Raw genomic sequence first — 20,592 nt, 5'->3', positions numbered from 1 at the left:
GGGACTGTCTTGAGGTTTTCCCCTAGAAGTTCGGAGCTCATTTCGAACCATTTAGACCATTTTCCTATAATCTACAGTCCACACAGGAATTTTATTAAAGTGAGGGCTTCAGACTACAAGCATTTCCTCGCATTTTGTGACTTTGCGTGGTTGTGCAAGCTAGAAAAATAATACTGAAAGTAGAAATATTGAAAAGAACCCTCACAGAAAATTAATGACAGACTTAACATTTTTACAGGCTTAAAGTAGGACTGAAATGTTTCTGAAGAAACCATTGGTGACCATTAACCCTTTATAGCTGATTTACTAAAAACGTCTTACAAGTGCTAAATAGAAATGACACTTAGGTCACCAAATTAAACATGTTAGACAATCTGATAATATGGAGGGGATTTCTGTGATCGCTGTGGGTAATTTCAATTGATCACATCCTTTCATGGATTATAGTTTAATAACTTGTCCTGGGCTACTTTGAGAGCCAATGGTGAACAGGAATGGTATGCAAATTCACCCTGTGCGTATGATAACTCTCTATCCAAGAGTTAGACAGTTATAGACATCTCCAATAATTAAAAAAGTGTTAAGATGTGATGGGATTTTGCAGGGGACAGGCAACACCTCCTGGACTCGGCAGGTCCGGGGAAGTGTGGACATTTGGATCGAGCAAAACACTCGGCTGCTTTCTCTCAGAACTCGCTTTCTGTCTCTAAATATCCATGCCAAGAATCAGCCATGCTCATTCACCTTCAGGGGATTACTGGCAAGCTGCTGATTCTTGTCATTATGTGTCGGTGGCAGGTTTACTGTCGCGTTTATTAATCCTTTTTGACCACAAAAGGGACTGTTTTGAACATCGAGGAGGAGTTGTCCCACCTAGCTGTCTCCCCTGATTGTAAAGCCTGTCATGCGGATATTCTTTCTTTCAACTGGCTCATTTAAAAACATTGATCTCATGAGTGACAGCAAAAAGCCAGTAAGGAGAATTACTCAGCAGCCTCCCACATATTAGTGCTTAGTGATTGCTAATTAGTATTCATTTGGATATGACAGAAGTGGGACAGTTTATATCTGGCCAACACCTGGGACCTTAGCTCGCTGCTGCAGCCGGATCAAAATAGGACCGGACCTCCAGCGGCTCAGCGGTGGACCTTAACTCACGTCTGTCATGATGGAGGTCCTCTCAGCTGTAATGTCTGAGAACAGCCTCCAGAACATGGGACAGACACGGTTTATTTCTGTTCAAGACCGGGAACTGAGCTTATTATAGTTTCACATTTTAGATTTTATTTTTATTTTGTTTTAACTTTTTGTTTTCAACTTCAGTTCAGTTTTAATTATTTTCCAAAGGAGGTTTCCTAGTGTAGTCTTTTTTTAGTTTTTGAAAATGCTTAGTTTTAGTCTTTTTTTTTTTTTTTTTTTTTTTTTTTTTAATATGGACTATTTTTCAGGGGCGAGATTAAAAAAAGTCAGATAAAGTATTTTTTTTTTGTAAAATCTCAACCAAACATGATACCATTTCAGAAAATGTGTTCACTTTGCACAGATGAGCAAGCCAATAAACTGGCAAAGACATTTTCTCAAAATTTTAGTTTATTTTAGTTTGTTTTGCACACAACACAGTTACCGAGCATGCTTTGATTTCTAGGGAAAAATTACTCCCACTCATCCTCAAAAAATGAAAAACTGCTCTGTGAAACTGGAACATATATTTCTTCTAGAGAAACATTTTAATAATGCATTACACTTTAAGGGTAGGTTTTAGTCGACTAAATCTACTGTGGAGTTACAATATTTAGTCAACTAAAACTAAAACAATTCAGATGACTAAAACTAGGTTCACTCTAATTGTGGAATGAGTTTTGTCTGCTTGTTGTTTTGCCTTGCTAGATTTTCTTTTTTCCACAGTCTGCAATTTTGTTAGGTTCTTATTGGGTGTCATGCACGGCGCTGTGATTGGCTAAGAGCTACACACCCACTGCCCAAAGGCTGACGCCCAGAAGAGTCCTGTGAACAAAAAATTAAGAAAATCCAGGGGGAGGGCAGGGTCTCTGCAGATACACACCAACACATTCTTCTAGTGGCTCATAAGTGATCATTGAGAGTGTATACATTGCTTGTTAGTGAAATCTTACTCATTCTGCCTTTAATTTGCTGGTCGATCAGAGTGCTGCCTTTGTAGCGGGCAAACCAAGCCAACACAGAATGATTTTTTTCTCAATAGTAAGTTGGCTTCCTGCCTTAGCAAACACTTTATGATGTGCTCTGAACCTTGAGGACGGCGCTGTGCCGCTCTCTCGTCTGACATATCAGTGAAGAGGTGCATTACAGTGACTGTATGGCTTAGTGGCACCTCTTACATACTGTCCCTGATGCAAGACAGTCTGGCATGTCCTCTCACACACCTCAGTGCTGATCTGACCTCCGTCTGTCTCGCTCACTCTAATCCTTGGCGTATCCTGCACACACGACAACAAACAACTTCACCATTAAAGCTGCTGCTGCTCCTTCTTTCCCTCCCTTTTCCTCCCTGTGTTTGTGAACACGGTGCATGAAACAGTTACTGATATATAATGTCTCTGTCTAGGTCTAATTAATGGCATAAGTTTGCAATATTAAATAAATATAAATTCCGACAAAACAGAGGAACACTTTTGGCTTCAGGATTTTAATTATGAGTATGGAAATGAGGTTTTGGATCACTGGAAAATAAAATAGGGCGACTTCTTGTTTGGCAGAGAGTAAAATAAATGGAAGATGCAAGTGCGCACCAAGTCTTAGGTTCTTGGCATAAATAAGAGTTCAAGCTACAGTCCCTGCCACAGTTGTTCTGGACCTCAGCCACTTACATTGTACAGCACTTCCCCCGAGGCCATCACCAAAAAAGTGAAAATCTTAACGGTTTTCAAGGTCTATCATCTGTTTTGTCTGTGAAGCTGACTAATAGAACTGCTCGAGTGCAGTATATCACGTGTACGTTCAAAATTTCCAGTAATTTCCAGCGTCTAAACTAAACCGAGCATACAAGTGATAAAAATCAAGAAGACCCAATTAGGAGTTTATCATCATGCTGCATATAGACCTGTAAATGATTGCATGTTCCTCCCACACACTCACCCACACACACTTAGACCCCCGTTTAATTTATTAATAGAAAATCTGGGTAAGGAGTTAGATTGTTTCTTACAGCACCACACTGACATGAGCCGAAAAATCTGTCGGTGCTGTCAGTAAGCCAGGACCGGCTGCTTTTTCCTGTCACGTCAAACTGGAAGGGGGGAAGAACAGAGGGAATGTGAGCTTTGGCTGGTTGACTGACAGCTAATCCAGGATATTTGGCGATATTCTTTCCTCCCAAAAAGGATGCCACCAAATCCAGCACATATAAGCATATCACTGTAAGTGGTTTGGGTTCTAAGTCAAATTAATTTTGTGATACTGTAGTTGTCTTTTTCGTCTGGTCCAGACAAAACCATTTAGTTCAATTCAATTCTCTTTTTTTTGCGACAGTGTTTCACGAGATCCTCCTCAGGTCGAAACGTCTCAAAAAAGAGAATAAGAGAGCAACGTGCGGACCTCACACCTCCATACCCGGCATTGAAAAACTTTTTGTCTCGCACCTGAATAATTTACCTGAATGTGTGCACACTGGGTCCCGTTTCCCGCTGGTGCCGCATGAAAGTTGTATGAAGTTTACCAAAGTAATACCATTTCTATTTGAGGACTGATTGTGCGCATTACCCAGCTCAAGCCTCTCCAGAGGGCTGTTATCAGTGCAAACTCATACTTCCTGTTGCAGCAGAAGCTTTTTCAGACCACATTTTATCCTCATACATGTAAACTATTGTTTCCCAAATGCTGTTTTATAGCACATGAATCCTTTTTATTGTCTATTTCAGGTATTCCTTGCCCTATAATTGTTGCCTGGGCTATTGGAAAGCTCTACTATGAAAATGAACAGTAAGCACTGTCTTAAAAATTCAATATGCGATTTGCTCGCCTCATATACTGTTCCCTCATCACCCGGTGTTGCTGTTCATTTATTTTCTATGTCAACAGATGCTGGTTTGGCAAGGAACCTGGAAAATATATCGACTATATTTACCAAGGACCGGTCATTCTTGTTCTTCTGGTGAGCAACAACAGAAGTTTCCAATCACTGTCATTTTTTTACTCTGATATGTTACCATAAATCTTTCCTTGATAAGACGGCAAAGAATTTCTTACACCAACACTGGATTGATCATCAGTGTTTGCTATTTTTGGCATAAATTGGTAAAAGATCTCAGAATAGAGATGGTCATATAGTGTGAGGCATTTCGGTGCCAATTCAAAGTACTTCATCATACCAGAGACAGTAAAAAAAGAAATTCTGCCCATGGCAATTTATTGAGTCTTTGGTTGTGCACATCCTGTTTGCAGCGCACGGTGACAGTTTTGACGTCACTCGGTCATTTTGGTCTTCCAACATCGCCTTTTTGAGGCAGGATGTGACTTTGCCCTTTCTTGTCCTCCTCACTTAGCAGATAACAAGCAAAAACTGTTTTCCCTGCACAGGCTTGCTCTTCTTGGTGTATTTGTGAGCCATTAGCACAGAGTTCAGTAATTTTGTGTGTGTGTGTGTGTGTGTGTGTGTGTGTGTTTTCTTTCCTAGATAAACTTTGTTTTCCTCTTCAACATAGTAAGAATTCTTATGACCAAACTGAGAGCCTCCACCACATCTGAAACAATACAGTACAGGTGAGTTGATACCACATAGAGGATTGCGTAATGTACATCATTGCTCATATCTACTGAGGCTGATTTTATAGGCCTTCTTCCTATGTTGTCGACTGTCAAGTGAATGCAAGGTTTGGGAAATGCGTCATACACATCACAGCATTTATCTTATTTATCTTATCTATTAGTGTGAATATTTAATTTCTGACTTCAGATTAATGGCACACATCACATGCTTGAACACTGAACAAATTACCCTGATCTCCAGACTCACAAATTCAAAGTAATCCTTCATTTTCTTTCTCCAGGAACAAAACAGTTTACAGTCTGCTCCCATCATTGAAAAGTAATTTAATAGCAGAGACCAATCATATTTGGTAATGTAATTTCAGCTTCTACCTCCAGTGTAATGATAGCTCCTGTTGTCGGCATATTAAAAACAATAAATCACATGCTTAGTTATGTTTCCCTCACAGATGCTTCAGATTCAAATCAAATTAACTTGCATAATCTCACATGAAATATACTTTCTTGTGATGGATTAGTTGTAAACTCGTGTCTTGAAAGACTCCATGTCTGAAATTAGATTTTAGAAACAGGATTTCAGTGTTTTGTGTGGATTGCACAGGAGTTAGCCAACATGTTGCGTAATGGACAGTGCAACCTCAGATGCTGCACACCTGCCATGTTATTAAAAAACTTAGATAAGCAAATTAGTAAGAATGGAATCTGAGTTGCATCCATTAAACATGTACTAGAAGTCTTAAAGTGACACGTGCAAAACATTACATGCATACCTTTCAGATGAAAACCATGCATCTCCAGAAACTCTTTTCTCCGGTGTTTCATGTCCCTCTGTCCTGCAGAAGTCCTGACTAATACTTTCTGGATATGCATGCTTTTCTCTCCTTTATCTTTGCAAATTTTCAGATTCAACATGCAGGAGCTTTAGAAGTAGTTACTTGATGAAGGCGAGGCCATCTTAATTAGCTTTCACACAAACCTCGGACATGGAAGACTTCTCTGATGAGATCGATGTGTGCGTAATAGTAACATAGTGTTTTTTTATGCTGTATTTAGTCAATTAACTTGCATTGCTGATGTTGTTTTCTTGGCTTTGATTACTATGCCATGGCCGTTTTTTCCCCCCTCTGGGCTGTGTTTACAGTGTAGAGGGTGTTTGCGGTGCTGCTGCTGATGGATTCGCAGCTGCTGCCTGTGATTTATATACGTGACGGATATGTTAGACGTTGGCTACACAAATTCAAACGAGCACAGTATTAATGGTGCATGAGCACATCTCGCGAAACAATCTCCGCTGGAATCTGAGCGCGTTGGCTTTAACAAGGCCCCTGTTTCCCTGTGTGTCTCCATCTCCGTCTCCGCAGAAAAGCAGTGAAAGCGACACTGGTGCTGTTACCTCTGCTGGGAATCACCTACATGCTCTTCTTTGTCAACCCTGGGGAGGATGACATTTCACAGATAGTTTTCATCTACTTCAACTCTTTTTTACAGTCCTTTCAGGTGAGAATTCAAGGGTGATGCTAAGAGAAAAGCCGATGCTTGAAACCCAGTAAACATCGTCTTTATGCATCGTTCTAATTTCATAATGCATCACGGTGTCATAGAGGTTTATTGCTTCTTTCACAGTGACCCTTCAGGTTATGGGCCCTCTCGTGGGAAGATGATTTGCACGAGCATACTGGCTAGGCTTACACACAACATGGCTCTCCCCACCTTATGTTCAGTGCTCTCAGCTGTCAGCACGCACAGGGCTATGTGGGCGTGATTTCTGCTCTGTGGCTATTTTCCTTTCTTCTGTGCACAAATGTAAGACCGAGTGGGAAGAGAGGAGAGAATCCAAGCTCAGTTTCTGTTCAGTTCAGTATTGCGGGCCAACTCCTTTTAATGAGATGTATCTATTTGTGTAATTACTGCAAAGAAATACAGGATTGGCCTCCACACTGAACATCCTTGATTTATTGTGGTGCATTTTCTTTGTCATCTGTATGACGCCATCATCTGCAATGTCCGGTGTCTGTTTCCAGTTATTTTGTCCTGTTTTACTATTATTAGGAATGAATTTCCAGATTGCCGTTGTACAACGCACTGACACTTACCAAGTAGCGTTCCAGTTGTCATAGTCTTGTGTCTTGTTTTCACAGGGGTTCTTTGTGTCGGTATTTTACTGCTTTCTAAATGGGGAGGTGAGTCGCATATCAGTGCTTGTTTATGGATTTAATTAAAATATCAGTGTTTTTATGATACATGTTTTTTTTTAAAAAAATGTTTTTCCTGTATTAATTTATTGCTGTTCTAATGGAGCTAACTACCTCGCAGGGGTGTATTTAGACAGCACCTTTCATCTGCAACCGATGAAAGCTGTCCCTTGTGAGCTGTTGCTGACTTCACGCGGTGGCATTAGTGAGCGCGTGAAAAGAAAAACGATTGCTGTGGGATTTTTTTTTTTTTATTATTATTCCATCTGTGCAACTCAAACATCAATGATTGTCCTTAAATATGATGGAGAACTTTTATTACGCTCAGCTCCTCAGCTAATGATAATAAAGGCAAGTTGCCGGAATTCCAGCTGTTTGAAAGTCATTTATGCCATAGAAAAAAATTACTCATGTGTCAGTAATTGTGAAAAATTATGCACCCTCGTGCTGTTCTCGCCCAGACTGGGCATGATTTGAACTGTCTGTGTGCGCACGCATATGTGTGTGTGTGTGTGTGTGTGTGTGTGTAGAAGAGGGATATTGTGGTGGCAATTGGGTAATAATTTTTAAAGAAAGAATTTTAATCAGCTCCCTCATTCCATCATTTAGTCCCCATAAAAAAATCCTAAGGGATCAGCAAAGATGTTTGTGTCGTGATAAATAATTAAATGGGATTATTTGGAGATATCAACATCTATTTGAAATTGAGGGGTTGAATATAAACAGTAACATCATTGATTGGTGATGTTGTAGGTCCGATCGGCAGTGAGGAAAAGGTGGCACCGTTGGCAGGACAACCACGCCCTCCGAGTGCGAGTGGCTCGAGCCATGTCCATCCCCACATCTCCAACCAGGATCAGCTTCCATAGCATCAAACAGACCACGGCGGTGTGACCAGGAGGAACGAGCAAATTGTCTCGACTCCCGGGAACAGACGCGAAACAAATGAACAGTCCAGTCCAAACAATGAAGCGATGTACGGAGGAGACTGATTCCCCGCTTCCTCTCAAGTTGACAGCATCGCAGACGAGTCAGGGCAATTTCTATTTGCTCGAAACAACAGATGAGCATCACAAAATAAACGTAATAACTGGACATTAGTTAAATTTACATGTTCACATATGCTCATACGATTTGTATCATGTAACATACATAAGGTACAACTGCTTTACTGCTTGGAGATTGGAACACTTAAAGACATTCGAAAAATGGCGGACAAACAGCGTTTAAAGGCACGGAAATGGCTTCATCGTGAAAAAGATCCCATCACAAAGTCTTCGTGTCTTCTCATCTTCAAGTGTATCCTTGTTCGATGGTCTGTCAAGGAGCAAGATAATCACACAGGATCTGTTGCAGGACTTACGCACAAGCAGATGTCTGATGCGTTGTTTGTAATCTCTATAAACAGATTATATGTGACAGGGAGTGCAGAGATCGAAAGAGGTGGAACCCAGTGGGCAACATGTCGTCTGGACCTTTGGCTTATTGTCTAAGGTTAGGGTTAGGATAAGGTTCGGGTTAGGCGTGAGCTGTTTTTGGCAAAGATTACGGAAAGGCTGTAGAGAATGAATTAAAGTCAATTTGGTCACGCCTTAGTCATCTTAGGAAAAAAAATATCGCCACCGGAAAGCCCCAAAAGGCCCCAGAGGCTAAATTGTCATCACATGATATGATAAAGATGGGTTCAGTGATTGCACTGCCTGTGATTATGAGTGCACTGAGGAATAATTAACCAATTCAGTTTGATTCATTAAACTAAGAAACATTTTAGTTTGTTAAACTGTTGTTTAAATGCCCATTTTATTTCAAGTGTTTTAAAAAGCAAAATGCTTAAGTGCTACTTGAGTCAGTAAGTGCTTGGGAGCTTGCATTTTTGGTGGGAACAAAGCTTTGGAGAAGAGTCTTCATTTCAAATAAATATCAAAAACTATTAAATAACAGAACAAACACAAGACTCTAAAAAACTGTATGGCACTCTCTAGTCAAACGGGATTCTTGAGCTGGATGATTTGGTATAGATGATCCACCAAAACACAACCAAGACAGGTTCTGACCGCGACCAAGATGACCAAGACAGGTTTTTTCGACCAAGATGTGTTTTTTTGACTAAGATGTGTTTTGGACAGTATGGGCTGATCATTGTTCCCCACAACTGAAGATTAGAGAAGGGACTATGGATTGGTCTCCATCCGTCTGTTTGTCCTTTTTACACAGTTTCTGAGCATCTGCTGGCCTGTTTTGGATTAAAATTGACACCAGAGTTCTGCATATTAAATTTAAACCTGATTGGCCCACTGTAAGAAAAACACCATGCCAGCAGGGCCCTAATGTTTGTGCTCAATCACGCATGAAAAAAAGAAAAAAAAAAAAAAAACAACCCAGGACCACCTGCACTAATCGGGGGGACGTCTCAGTTTGCTGCTGCTGACTTTTTTTTTTTTTTTTCCTGCTGCTGACAGAGAGCTCTGCCTCTTTTAGGAGTCCTTTGTTTTTCATGTGTTGGATGTTTAGTCTCAAACTGTTCTCAAAATTTGGAAATCTCTTTGCAAGCTAAGCTTCCTCTCCAAAGCTCGGCCAAAGCTATTTGTTTGTGCCATCATTTCCCTTTTCCTTTGTTGGATTTCCTTTTTAAGCTTGAGGAGGAATAAGCTCATAAAGAGCAGTTTCATGTGTTTGCTCTTTGAACTCCCCAAGGCTGATGGATGAGCGATTACAAATTAAAGTTTTCTTTTATTTTCATTTGATTGAAGTTCACATCATATCTACTATTGTGATTCTAAGAAATGCATGTAATGCTAAGTGCCATGCACTTATTATACAGCTGCTGTGGAACTAGATTAAATCCTTTTGGCTTTATGAAATCCTTGTGGGTTGCATGTAATCAGTGTCACAACTAAGCTGCTGGTCCAACAGATAAGAGCCTGATGAGAGAGCACTGTTTGCCTTGCTACATGCCTGCCCCGGTCAGGTCAGCGGACAGCGCACAGTAAACTGATGTGCCTGATGTGTGACACTAAACTCCCACTTTGGCATCATCTGTGGCAACAGCATCATGCATCTATAATGACAACCTCCAAAATACGTTGTATATGAGGATGAGGAACCAAGCAGAAACATTTGATGTGAATATGTTTTTATTTTTCACCATGGCTTATTTATTTATCACGTTTAATATTAAAAAAATGAAAGAGGCAAAGGTACAACGGTGAATTAGGGTCATTGTAGGGCAAAAGAAAGGGTGTGGAGTGTAATTCAGAGAGAGAGGTATTCAGAGAAAAAACAGATATTCCCTGAGATCAAAGTGTCAAATTTATTAGGAAAAACTCACAAATTCTGAGATTATAAAGTCATAAATTTACAAGAAAAAAAAAAACTCAGAAATATAGTTTTTCTTTACCTTTTTTTTTTTTTTTTTTTTTTTTTTTTGGTCATGGAAACCCATTTTTTTCTCTTTACAAGGTTGGCTCAGCCACACATTGCACACACTGCTGCTGCTGCTTCTGCTGCCATGCTTGAGTGTGTTTGTGTGTTTGCAGTTGATGACTTCATCAAATTATACTTTCACCATATAACAATCACGATGTTGTTTTCTTCTGAACAGGCCCAAGTCATGGCGACATCTTTTCAAAGGATGGATGCTTATGATAATATTATGGTTCTGGGCTTAAATCACAAGTATTTTCTTTTTTCCTGTTTTTTTCTTGTAAATTTGTGATTTTTTTCCCCATAAATTTGCCACTTTAATCTCAGAGAATATCTGAGCTTTTTTCTCAAAATATTAACCCCCTCCCCCGGCTCCGTATTTTTTTTTTTGCCCTACAATGGCATTAATAAGTTGTCATGCAAAGGTCCAAACTTTTCCCCCAAAATTAAAACGCCGTGTTGCGCGGTGCTCTCATACCTCAAAAGACACATATAAATCTGCCTAGAAAATTAAAAAGATGAAAACTGAAATGTAGGATTCACCTTAAGCTGCAGTGCATTCTTGGTAGAAAGGAGAACAGCACACTTAACCGCAGGTACAGCGCAATAACAACACATTTGCTGGCTGTTGTTTTCAAAAGTCTGCGTGATGGCCAAGAGGCTCCAACTGTGCCATAGTTATAATATCTCATGGGTTCCTTGAATTAATATGCCACAGTGCATGGAAAATGGGATTTCTTTTTGTGTTGGTGAAATTGAGAAATCAGAACTGTTAAATTATCTTGCAAACTTGTTTGAACTTGTTTTGAGCCACACAGAACTACCTTTCCTCACCTCCAATCACTGCATAACATCAGAAGAGCTTTGTAGTCTGTCATGTGGTACCATGAATGTTAAACTTTCCTCCGTTTCATCTCAGCTTGTTGAGTTCTCTCTCTCTCTCTCTCTCTTTTATTTTTCTTCAGTCTAGATTCAGGTCCTTGGGATCTACTGTGAATTTATAAGACAAGACAACAGAATATTCCATCCGAGACTGTGATCAAATGTGTTAATAGTTTAATTGCTGTTGTACAGAACATTAAATATTATCCCGTCGCCCGCTGTAAAATGTACAGTTCATATTTGTATTTTGTACAATTTTTATTACATCACAAAAGATGTCTTTTTTGCTATTGTGCTGCTGGACTGGATTGATGTCGGCCATTCATGTAACCGGCATCAACCATCAACCATCGCGTGTTGATGATCATCCAAACGGATTTGGATGTAAATATTCCCCGCTTTTATGTACATCTGTTACCGACCACTCACCGTCTTGCACAGGTCTGCACTGCACACGCTACATGATGTCCTCAACCCATCATGTGAAAACAACCTAAAACTCATAAAGTGTTACTTTACCTAATACCGTTGTGAAATAATTTCATATGGCATATATAAATATATATTTCATACAAAAAAAGGAGATTCATTTATTTAAACTCACCAAAGAGGCAAACCATGTTTACCTGCATATTTTTATTGTTGCGACTGCACTTTGTAGAAAAATCAAATCTTGTTGGCATTTTTTTGTACACCCTTTTCATTAAGAAATGTGAGTGTGTGATGTCAGATTTGGTATAACTCATTGTTGTACATAAGTATATTTGGCCTATAATGATTTTATTGAATACTGTTTGTTGAGCCACCCATGTTGCCTTACAAAGACATGAAAATGCATTCTTGTGAACCGGAAAGTCGTGTCTCTGTACATGATGTATTTGTGTGTGATCGATATACATTTGTACATGCACATGTGAAGGAAAAAAAAAATACCATCTTGATTTCAAATAAAATTCAACTCATCTTCAGTTGGCTTTCATATTCAAGGACGGTCTTTGATATCACTGACCAGCAGCTGAAACAGTGGATGGTGCTTTGGGCTCGCTCACTTACACAGGGCGTTTTGACACCCGCCACTAACGGGCGGGTGTCACTAACCCGCCACTTTTTTTTTTTGGGGGGGGGGGGGGGGGGGGGGGGGGGGGGGTCTGCTATCCCCCCTGTGTCCCAAACACAGCATGCACTACAACCTACAGTAGCCCTGTTCTGACTCAGTATATAATTATATTCATGGATGGTGGACTGCTGCGCCGCTTTACTGGCACTGTGGTAGCTCATTGTACATTCTTGTTAAATACATTTTTGTCAGTGGGATATTTTGAGATGGTCTGAGGAAAAGTGCCTGCTAGGTTATGTAAATGCATGTGGATTTGGTTTCATACAGATCTACTAGCCTGGACTGGAGTGAAGTGGAGCAGAAAATGCTACCTATGCCCGAACCCCTTAGGACTGCATGAGTTATACATCCCCTAACAATTAGCTGTGCCTCCAATTCAGCCCGGCAAAGGCTTGTTGTGACAATTTATGCTTTTGATGCTTGACAGCTTTATGAAAGGCGGACAGTGGATCTGATGTTCTGCAGCCTTCTCCTGCCAGAGGCAACCTGCACATCTGCACTTCATCTTGGATTGTTGCCTCCAGGCTCCTTTGTGTCTATATTAAACTGTTTTTCACCAGTCATTACCTCAACTAAAAATAAATGATTGGCATGACAGCCTTGGGTTGTCACTACATCATAACAATGCTTAGTCATTATAAAGCCAAAATATGAAGACTTCCACTGCAAATAACTATTTTTTCACTGTGAACTAATTTTATTAGTCAATATTTCTGATATTTAATGAATTATTATTTGTAGCATAACCTATCCTAGGTTCAAATCCTCAGTGGCATCCCTGATGGAAAACTGTTCAGGTGAATTATCAGGCATAATATTGATTTTGGAGGTACTGAGGGGAAAAAATGGCTAAATACAGTGAGTAGTCTGCTTCTCAGATATCATGTACAGGTTTAGTTCAAGCACAGCACCAGGATATCTGTATTTACCGGCATTATTTCAAAATAAATGCTCAGTACATTTTTAAAAATGTGAATTGTGCAAAGCCATTGTTACATCCTGAACTGTTGGAGCTAGTTCCATGTGCAGTTAATTTTGGTGACCATTAGTTGAACCTGGAAAATACATAACAAGACCGTCATAATGAGACCAAAATTTTCACATGAGAATAATGTAATGTTCATGTAATGAATAATTTTCTTTTTTTTGCTACATAAAAACACAGTGTGAATGGCTAAAAACAAGCTTGCCCTTCCAAGCTGAACTTGTTGCCAACAAACAAATCCCTCCCTCATGGCTCTCATGGGATGCAAAAACTATTAATAGAAGATTAAATCGGTCAAAAGAAGAAGGAACTAGGTGACAGGAAGGCCAAGTGGTTCGAGAGAGCATCCTTGAACTGGAGGTCTTTTGTTAACTGCTGGAGTGTCCTTGAGCAACACAATGAAAGCCTTCCCAGCCCCTTGAGTGCAGCTCTGTGGCTGATGCTGGACTCTGATTTCCACACAGGGTGAAAGCATTACCAAACGTATGGATCAACAGGATTACTGAAGGAAATGTTTATGTGGTGTTTATTTAAACTGTGGTCAAAACTGAGAGTTGGTGCACTGCACTTGACTTCATCTACATGCTGTGACACTGAAGTCTCAGCATCATACCAGCGGAAGGACCGAGCTCAAACCATTGGCCTTATAAATATTATGGGATTCTAACATAGAACTGCTTTTTATTCATCAAATCATTCAGTCATGTAAAATGTCAGATGAGAGCATTATGACTAGTATTTCCCTTAGGTTGAGCTTTTGGACTTGGCATAAAGTATGATTGAAGTGTACTTGAACAATAGCTGGTCAGCGTGCTCCGTTCATCAGAACCAATGGCAGTGAGTCATTATGATACAGTGAGTCTACAGATAATAGTGGCTGTGATTGTATCACAATTTCTCAGCAAGCACGCGGTTGGAGGAAATTGCCTCTGCATAAATAATGCCCATATACATACAACAACATACTATATCACCCAGTCCAGAAATAGAGAGATGTCTGTAAAATATAGAAAGAGTGTGGGTGGAGATAAATAGCCGTGTTAAAAGCGGAAGTAAGTCATGATATGGTCGGTTTATGAGCAAATTTAGGTTACTGGGACATGTCGGAGAGTTGTCTTTGACTTGACTCTGTTGCTATTTCAAACCTTGCAGAGAGTTCAAAGTATTTCCTCTGTTACAGGTTAGATCGTATAAATCAGAGAGCCGGCAGTGATTAGTGTAACATCTGGAAGGGTGCAAGGCATTGTGTCTGGTGTTGTACTGCGAGTGTGAACTTGAGCTCCAATGAAAATAAGCTTTGTAGGATAAGTGGGGAGCTTTATCTGTGATAGTTGAATCGCAGTTGTAAGGCTTAGCATGTTCTTATTTGTGTATTAGTGCTTTGGTGCTTCATCGACATCAGTATTTCTCCCCTCACTATCAGTGAATCCCCAGTTTGTAATGAAAAATCCTTGGTTATTGGAGCAATAGCCCTCTCTACTGGCTGAAGAGGGGAAATGCTACTATTCTTCAATTACCTCAGGGTGTTGGGAGCCTTTAATTGGCATTTTGACAATTTTTCTCTAGAGACATTTGGACCACTGATCAAATATTTTACACTGGATTAGTGAATCAAAACTGTGTCTCCTTCAACTGCCTTTCCTCTCAGTAAAACAATACACAAAAATATTTTGCACATATCGCTGCTTGTAACGATTAGAGACAACAAAATGTGAACTATGTGCTGAAATTGTGCTTGAGACACACAGACCCCTGGGCAAGTTTAACCTCATTGTACTATGGTAAATAGAAGCAGCTTGGCCTGCAGCAGAACCAGCACTGATGATTCTCTGCAGCAATAATGAAACAGAGGAATTGTCAGTAATAAAAAAAAAATAAAGTCCCAACGTCATTTGGCACTCATAGGTCAGTATTGGTTTGCGGCTGATATGATATGATATGATATGATATGATATGATGTGATATGATATGATATATGATATAACATGATGCAAACTGTGTCTTGCAAAATCAGAATGTCTCTATTGTAAAAGAGATTTTTAATCTCAATTAGCCTTTCCTGGTTCAGTAAAGGTTAAACTGATTCAAAATGCATAAATGAAATAAATAACTCCACAAGGGCCACTTACTCATCCAGTGGTAAGAAAAGCAAGAAAACATTTGTATAGTGATCATCAGATTTGAAAACAACTGAGAGCTTATGAAACTATGCTTGATGACACACTCATCAGTAACATCGCCCGCAGAGTAAATGACTGGTGAAATACTATGCCATAAAACCATAGAAAAGTTCATTCCGTTGCAAATAGGCTGTGATGGGACACTGCAGAACCCAAACAATTTGTTTTATGTTGCTATGATGGCCATGAAAGATCCCCTGCTGCTGTTACATATTCTGCATCATATCAGGTGATATAAACAAACCATATTCTTTATTCTGATGCCTTTTTTCATCTCTCAGAAGACTGTGTGCACCTTGTTTTGGTTACTGGAGTGCTGCTGTTAGGGTAGAAATGATGGTATGAAGGGCACGGTTGTTTGATCAGGCGACAACAACATTAAAGTTAATCTTTAAATGATGGGCAAACTAACTCCATGCTACAGATGTACGTAATACCAGCTCACAGCCACCAGAAGCCTGAACTGCAGGGCCTTCATTACATGGGTGTTTCCTTCACCATGTGACTGCACAGCTTCTTTCATTTCACTCTAGTGCAATAACAGAGTGTAGCACCCTCTACTGGACACACTGGGGAACAACTAACTCGCCAATTCACTCTCAAGCAAAGGATACAGGCAATTAGCATTGTTTCGAAAAAGAAAACACCATGAAAATGGATCTGTTTATTCTCTTTTTATCTATAATATGAACAGTGGCAATCTTTAGTGTGTGCATAGCATCAACAAAAGGGGACTTAGAAAAACAATGAGCACCTGAAATGGCCGTGGAACTTGACATTGAACCATCTGAGACACATAGAAAGGATAAATATTAAGGGTGGAATTTGCAGAGACACAAAGATTTTCAAAGGTCAACAGTTTGGTGTCTTGTTTTTTTTTTCAGGAATGATTACACACTCGTACTGACTGCATAATGCATAATAAGTGCTGCTGTGGCACCAGACTGTCAGAGAAAGCTCAAAGAGGCACGAACCTCTTTAAGATGCCATAATGTGTTTTACAAAAGCCTCATAATTTATGCATCCATTGGCGTCCTCTTGGTTTTGCATCAGCTGCTCCACCTCATCCTCCTTCATCTTCTCACCTGTGAGCCACAAAGAGGGAACAATAATCTCAATGCCTTGTTCACCTTTATAATCCCTTTATAATCCCTTTTTTCTCTCCCAGCGCGGTACCATGTGGTGACTGTTGCTTCAGTTTGTGTGGTGTTAGACTCACCCAGTGTTGCCAGAACGTGCCTGAGCTCAGCGCCCATGACTGTGCCATTCCCCTCTTTGTCAAACACCCTCAGACCCTCAACAAAGTCCTCAAACGTTCCGCGGTCCTTGGCCTTGCAGATGTGTTGGTGCATGGGCAAGAATTGGTCAAAGTCGAGCATCTTGCTCTGCATGTCTGTGGGAGCAATGTTATAAAACTGTATGTGCGGCACATGTCATTTTATTCACAGAAGTCTGATGTGCACATACATAGCAAAGGAATTGATCCGTGTACCGACTGTGCATGATACCCACCCTCAGGCTTGGGCTTTCCAAGGACATACATGATCTCAGCATTGGTAGGATTCTGGCCCAAAGCCCTGATCAGATCACCGCACTGTGCATAAGTGATCTTCATCTCGTTGGTTGGTGTCCTGTCAAACAGCTGGAAGGCATCTTTGAAGTCTGTGAACAGAACATTACATGTTTTTTAATTAGAAATGTGTTCATCATGCTCTGCAGCCAGCCAGGAGAAGCTTTGAAGATATTATATATCTAGCATAATAATGGTGTAGGAAACATTGGGAAAATGGATCCTTAGCAAAGAAAAATATAACCAATCCAACATAACCTCCCCACAAAACTTTGCCCAAAGTGTATTAAGATGCATTTTTTCATTTCTCCCAGGCTTTCTAACAATAGAACTGCATTTGTGGTGTAGCATTTACTTAAGAAAAAGTGCACACCCGTGAACCACTATATCATCTGCTGTTGCTGCACATTTTCTCAAACACTAATGGATTTGTACCCAGAGTACTATCACAACAAACCATTCATTGCCTCTATAAATAGCTGACAGTTTATGCAACACCACTGACAACTGTAACAACAGTCTCAGCCTTACCCTCAATCTGCTCTGGCGTGAACTCCAGCTGGAGAGAGACAAAGCAAACGATGCAGTTAGATCCTGTGTGAAACCATCATTCAGAGCAACAAGCTTGAAATACACATCTCAGGGAGCAGCGAGCGCATGGGATTGATTGAAGAGGCAAAGGACAGCAAGCTGTTAAGCACAACCCCTGACCTTTGTAACCCTTGCGCCCTCCTCGCCTCATGCCATTTCATCAAACGTGCCAATGCTGCGGACATTCCAGCAGCTCCAGTTACACTCAGTTTATTCAAGGCATCTATTCCAATCTTAGTTTGCTTTGTTTACTGGTGACCTTGAGTGCAACACCCTATTGTTATATATGCTGTCAAATAACAAACAGCCACGCTCATCTGACAAGTTTTTTTTTTCTTTAACTGCAAGATGCACTAACTGCAGAGAAGGGCTTAGCATTGCAGATGGCAGCTAATCAACAAGGTCAAGACTTCACAGTTTACTGTTAGCGTTGATTACTTGAGTATACATACATGGAACACTGAGTGGATACCACAAAACGTGGATGTAATATGTGAATTATGTCATATTTGCACACAACATACAACAGTCCACAATGCATGTTACAAGTGGTTCAAGGGTTTACAGAGCATTTGATTTAAAAAAAATATTAATTTTCAGTTTCAGTTTTGTGAAGACTTGAAGATGAAGCTTGATTTTGGGATGTTAAAAAAAAAAAAAAAAGGTAATAGCGAGTGGTCATTCCCAGTGGTATTTAGACATTCCACTGCAGAGAAAAAGCTAAGGGCTAAACCATGCTTGCTCAGTTTCTAATTATATCAAAACTGCATATGTTTGAATAAACAATGCCGAAATGCCACATTGTACTTCTGTCTATTGTGCTATGGTAATTCTAAAAACAAACCACCAGTTGGAATAAACATGACCCATCATGGCTGTTTATACAGTACTGCTGGTTTCCCTTCAGTTAGAGCCCTAAATGTCTGATGTCTGGATATCTGCAGATCCAGCCCTTCCATGAAGCTGTGTAAAAATATTATCCAAACACTTATCTAAGCATGTTTAAAGATGGATGGTGATGGTTATAATTATCTGTATTTTTCTTCCTTCTGGTTTTTTCCACCCTTTTACCCTCAGAGGAGTGGCGTGGGTGGTCCGCTATTCACAGACATAATGAAAATCATATTTTGTGGCTTTAACCTCTCTCCATTGTGACATGGCGGCTCCCTCAACCAGGAAAACATTTAAGCACTGAGAGGGGGCCAAGTCAGCAGAAGACAGTCTTTCCATGATGCTGTCCATCAGCTAATGTGCCTCCAAATTTAACCCTGACAAAAATGACAAGTCATAGCTACTGTAAGTGCTATACTACAATTTGTGATGCATGCTTGAAGACTGAAATATTCTATAAGACTGTACAGCAGCTATAACTATAATCCAAATAATGCCATGCAGTCAGCATTATCATAACTCATTCAAATACGGCCGAATAGAAACATTTTGCATGCACTGCCCAACTTATGTCACATGGGGTCTCTGATGCTCTTGAAACACAGACTTGACTGCAAACCAACAAATCTCTGGGAAAATGTTTCATATATTAGCTGGTTTTATCCTGACATATCAGTCCTAACAAATGTCTCAGAGGAATCTGCCAATTTTAAGCGCCTATTAGACTCGAGGCCCATTTATCTTCCAATGTCAAGTTGGAAGCCACTCTAATTGGTTATTTAAATGGTCTGACTTTTTTTTTTTTTTTTTTAAATCATTCATTTTCTTTTCCTCTAAAGTTTCTCAGTCTCAAATGGCACAACACATTAAAACCAGGCAGAAGAGATGAGTCCACCGCTTGATCCACAGCATCTCGATATGTATAGACAGAGAGTTGCTTGGCTTTTTTGTTTTATTTACCGTCACTCCTGCAGGATCAAACTCCGGGGTCTTGGGGCGCTCAGGCTCGGGAGGTTTGGGGGCCGCTGCAGGTTTGGGCTCTTCCTTCTTCTTGGGGGCCATGGTGAGGAGCTCTCAGGGGAGGATTGACACAGCAGAGGGATCGGGCACACTCTGGGTGGAGGTGGCCCATTAGACGCTAGGCCCCTTTATCCACTGTCCACAGGTGTCATCTCCACCCCCCCTCATGACCCACCGTGCTGCCAACAATAGGGGGAGTACTATAAAAGGCTATGCCTTTGTGCTTCTATTTAAGACAAAGGGGCTTGTGTGCATCATCAAGATACCACAGACGGAAACCTATACTCGCTGAAATCCCAGGCCTGGAACCTTCTTTGAATAAGGCTTTTTCAATTAACACAAGTGCGACCTCATGTCACCTCTCATATCTTGGTCTCTTTTAACCTCCCTAGTTAACTAAGTAAAGACAGGCAATTATTAGAGAGCAGGGGCTGAGAACAGAGGCGACTGTAGGATACCAGGGGATGGAGCTGTTTAAATTACAATGGATATCGACTCCCAGCAATTATTACTATTATTGAAAACTGCGACCACGTCTAATGAGACAGCATTATTCTTTATCCACATGAATTGTGAGAGGATAGGCCATTGTAATGATCATTTATTTAGAGGGCAGATGTTCTGATCTGACGGATTTGCAGAGCATTAAACTGAAATCCAACCCAAAAACCGACTTGACAAAACGCTATTTCTGTCCACGTAATTGTTGTGAACAGTTCCCTCCTGAAGTTGGACACAAGACTGATTTGGAAACCAGCCTGCAATGATCTTATGTTTTGAAGATGTCATTCACACCAGAAGAAAGCCTGACCTTGGGACCCTAAACTTAAAATTGATTTTCCTTGCATTGTGATTGTTTTATGTATCCCTCTTGTGTGAGAGGGGTTTTGTTTATTTCATCGTAATCCCTGTCTTGGCTGTCTTTTTTCCTGTGAAGTGCTTTGTTTCTCTGATTGATTGGTGCTGTACAAAGAAAACTCTCCAAACAGTCTCCAAAG

The 20,592-nt window shown here is 40.3% G+C and overlaps 2 protein-coding genes across 2 annotated transcripts in view; one reads left to right on the top strand and one right to left on the bottom strand.

Annotated features, from left to right (window-relative positions):
* LOC115375188 (corticotropin-releasing factor receptor 2) overlaps positions 1-7,829 on the top strand; it is a 40,421-nt gene extending 32,592 nt beyond the window's left edge. The window contains exons 7-12 of the mRNA XM_030074566.1: positions 3,897-3,957; positions 4,057-4,129; positions 4,652-4,737; positions 6,105-6,240; positions 6,882-6,923; positions 7,689-7,829. Of these exons, the coding sequence (XP_029930426.1) occupies positions 3,897-3,957; positions 4,057-4,129; positions 4,652-4,737; positions 6,105-6,240; positions 6,882-6,923; positions 7,689-7,829 (539 nt within the window). The remainder of the gene's footprint in view (positions 1-3,896; positions 3,958-4,056; positions 4,130-4,651; positions 4,738-6,104; positions 6,241-6,881; positions 6,924-7,688) is intronic.
* Positions 7,830-16,222: 8,393 nt separating this feature from the next.
* On the bottom strand, positions 16,223-19,682 carry myl13 (myosin, light chain 13). Its single transcript, XM_030074431.1, has 5 exons — positions 19,535-19,682; positions 17,624-17,651; positions 17,035-17,184; positions 16,742-16,915; positions 16,223-16,607 (listed from the first exon to the last, which is right to left on the bottom strand). The coding sequence occupies exons 1-5, from the start codon at positions 19,634-19,636 to the stop codon at positions 16,501-16,503; spliced, it is 561 nt and encodes a 186-aa protein (XP_029930291.1). The 5' UTR covers positions 19,637-19,682; the 3' UTR covers positions 16,223-16,500.
* Positions 19,683-20,592: the final 910 nt, after the last annotated feature.

Source organism: Myripristis murdjan, chromosome 17, assembly GCF_902150065.1.
Source record: "Myripristis murdjan chromosome 17, fMyrMur1.1, whole genome shotgun sequence".
In the NCBI taxonomy this organism is placed as follows: domain Eukaryota; kingdom Metazoa; phylum Chordata; class Actinopteri; order Holocentriformes; family Holocentridae; genus Myripristis; species Myripristis murdjan.
Note: the sequence above shows the minus strand (reverse complement) of the source record. Positions and strands in the feature narration are given on the sequence as shown.

Bases quoted from the DNA above. Each gene is read 5' to 3' on its own strand.
- myl13 (XM_030074431.1), bottom strand. From the start codon at position 19,636: ATGGCCCCCAAGAAGAAGGAAGAGCCCAAACCTGCAGCGGCCCCCAAA. The intron at 17,185-17,623 runs GTAAGGCTGAGA...TTCTGTTCACAG, and splicing joins CACGCCAGAGCAGATTGAGG to ACTTCAAAGATGCCTTCCAG. The intron at 16,916-17,034 runs GTGGGTATCATG...TTGCTCCCACAG, and splicing joins TGGAAAGCCCAAGCCTGAGG to ACATGCAGAGCAAGATGCTC.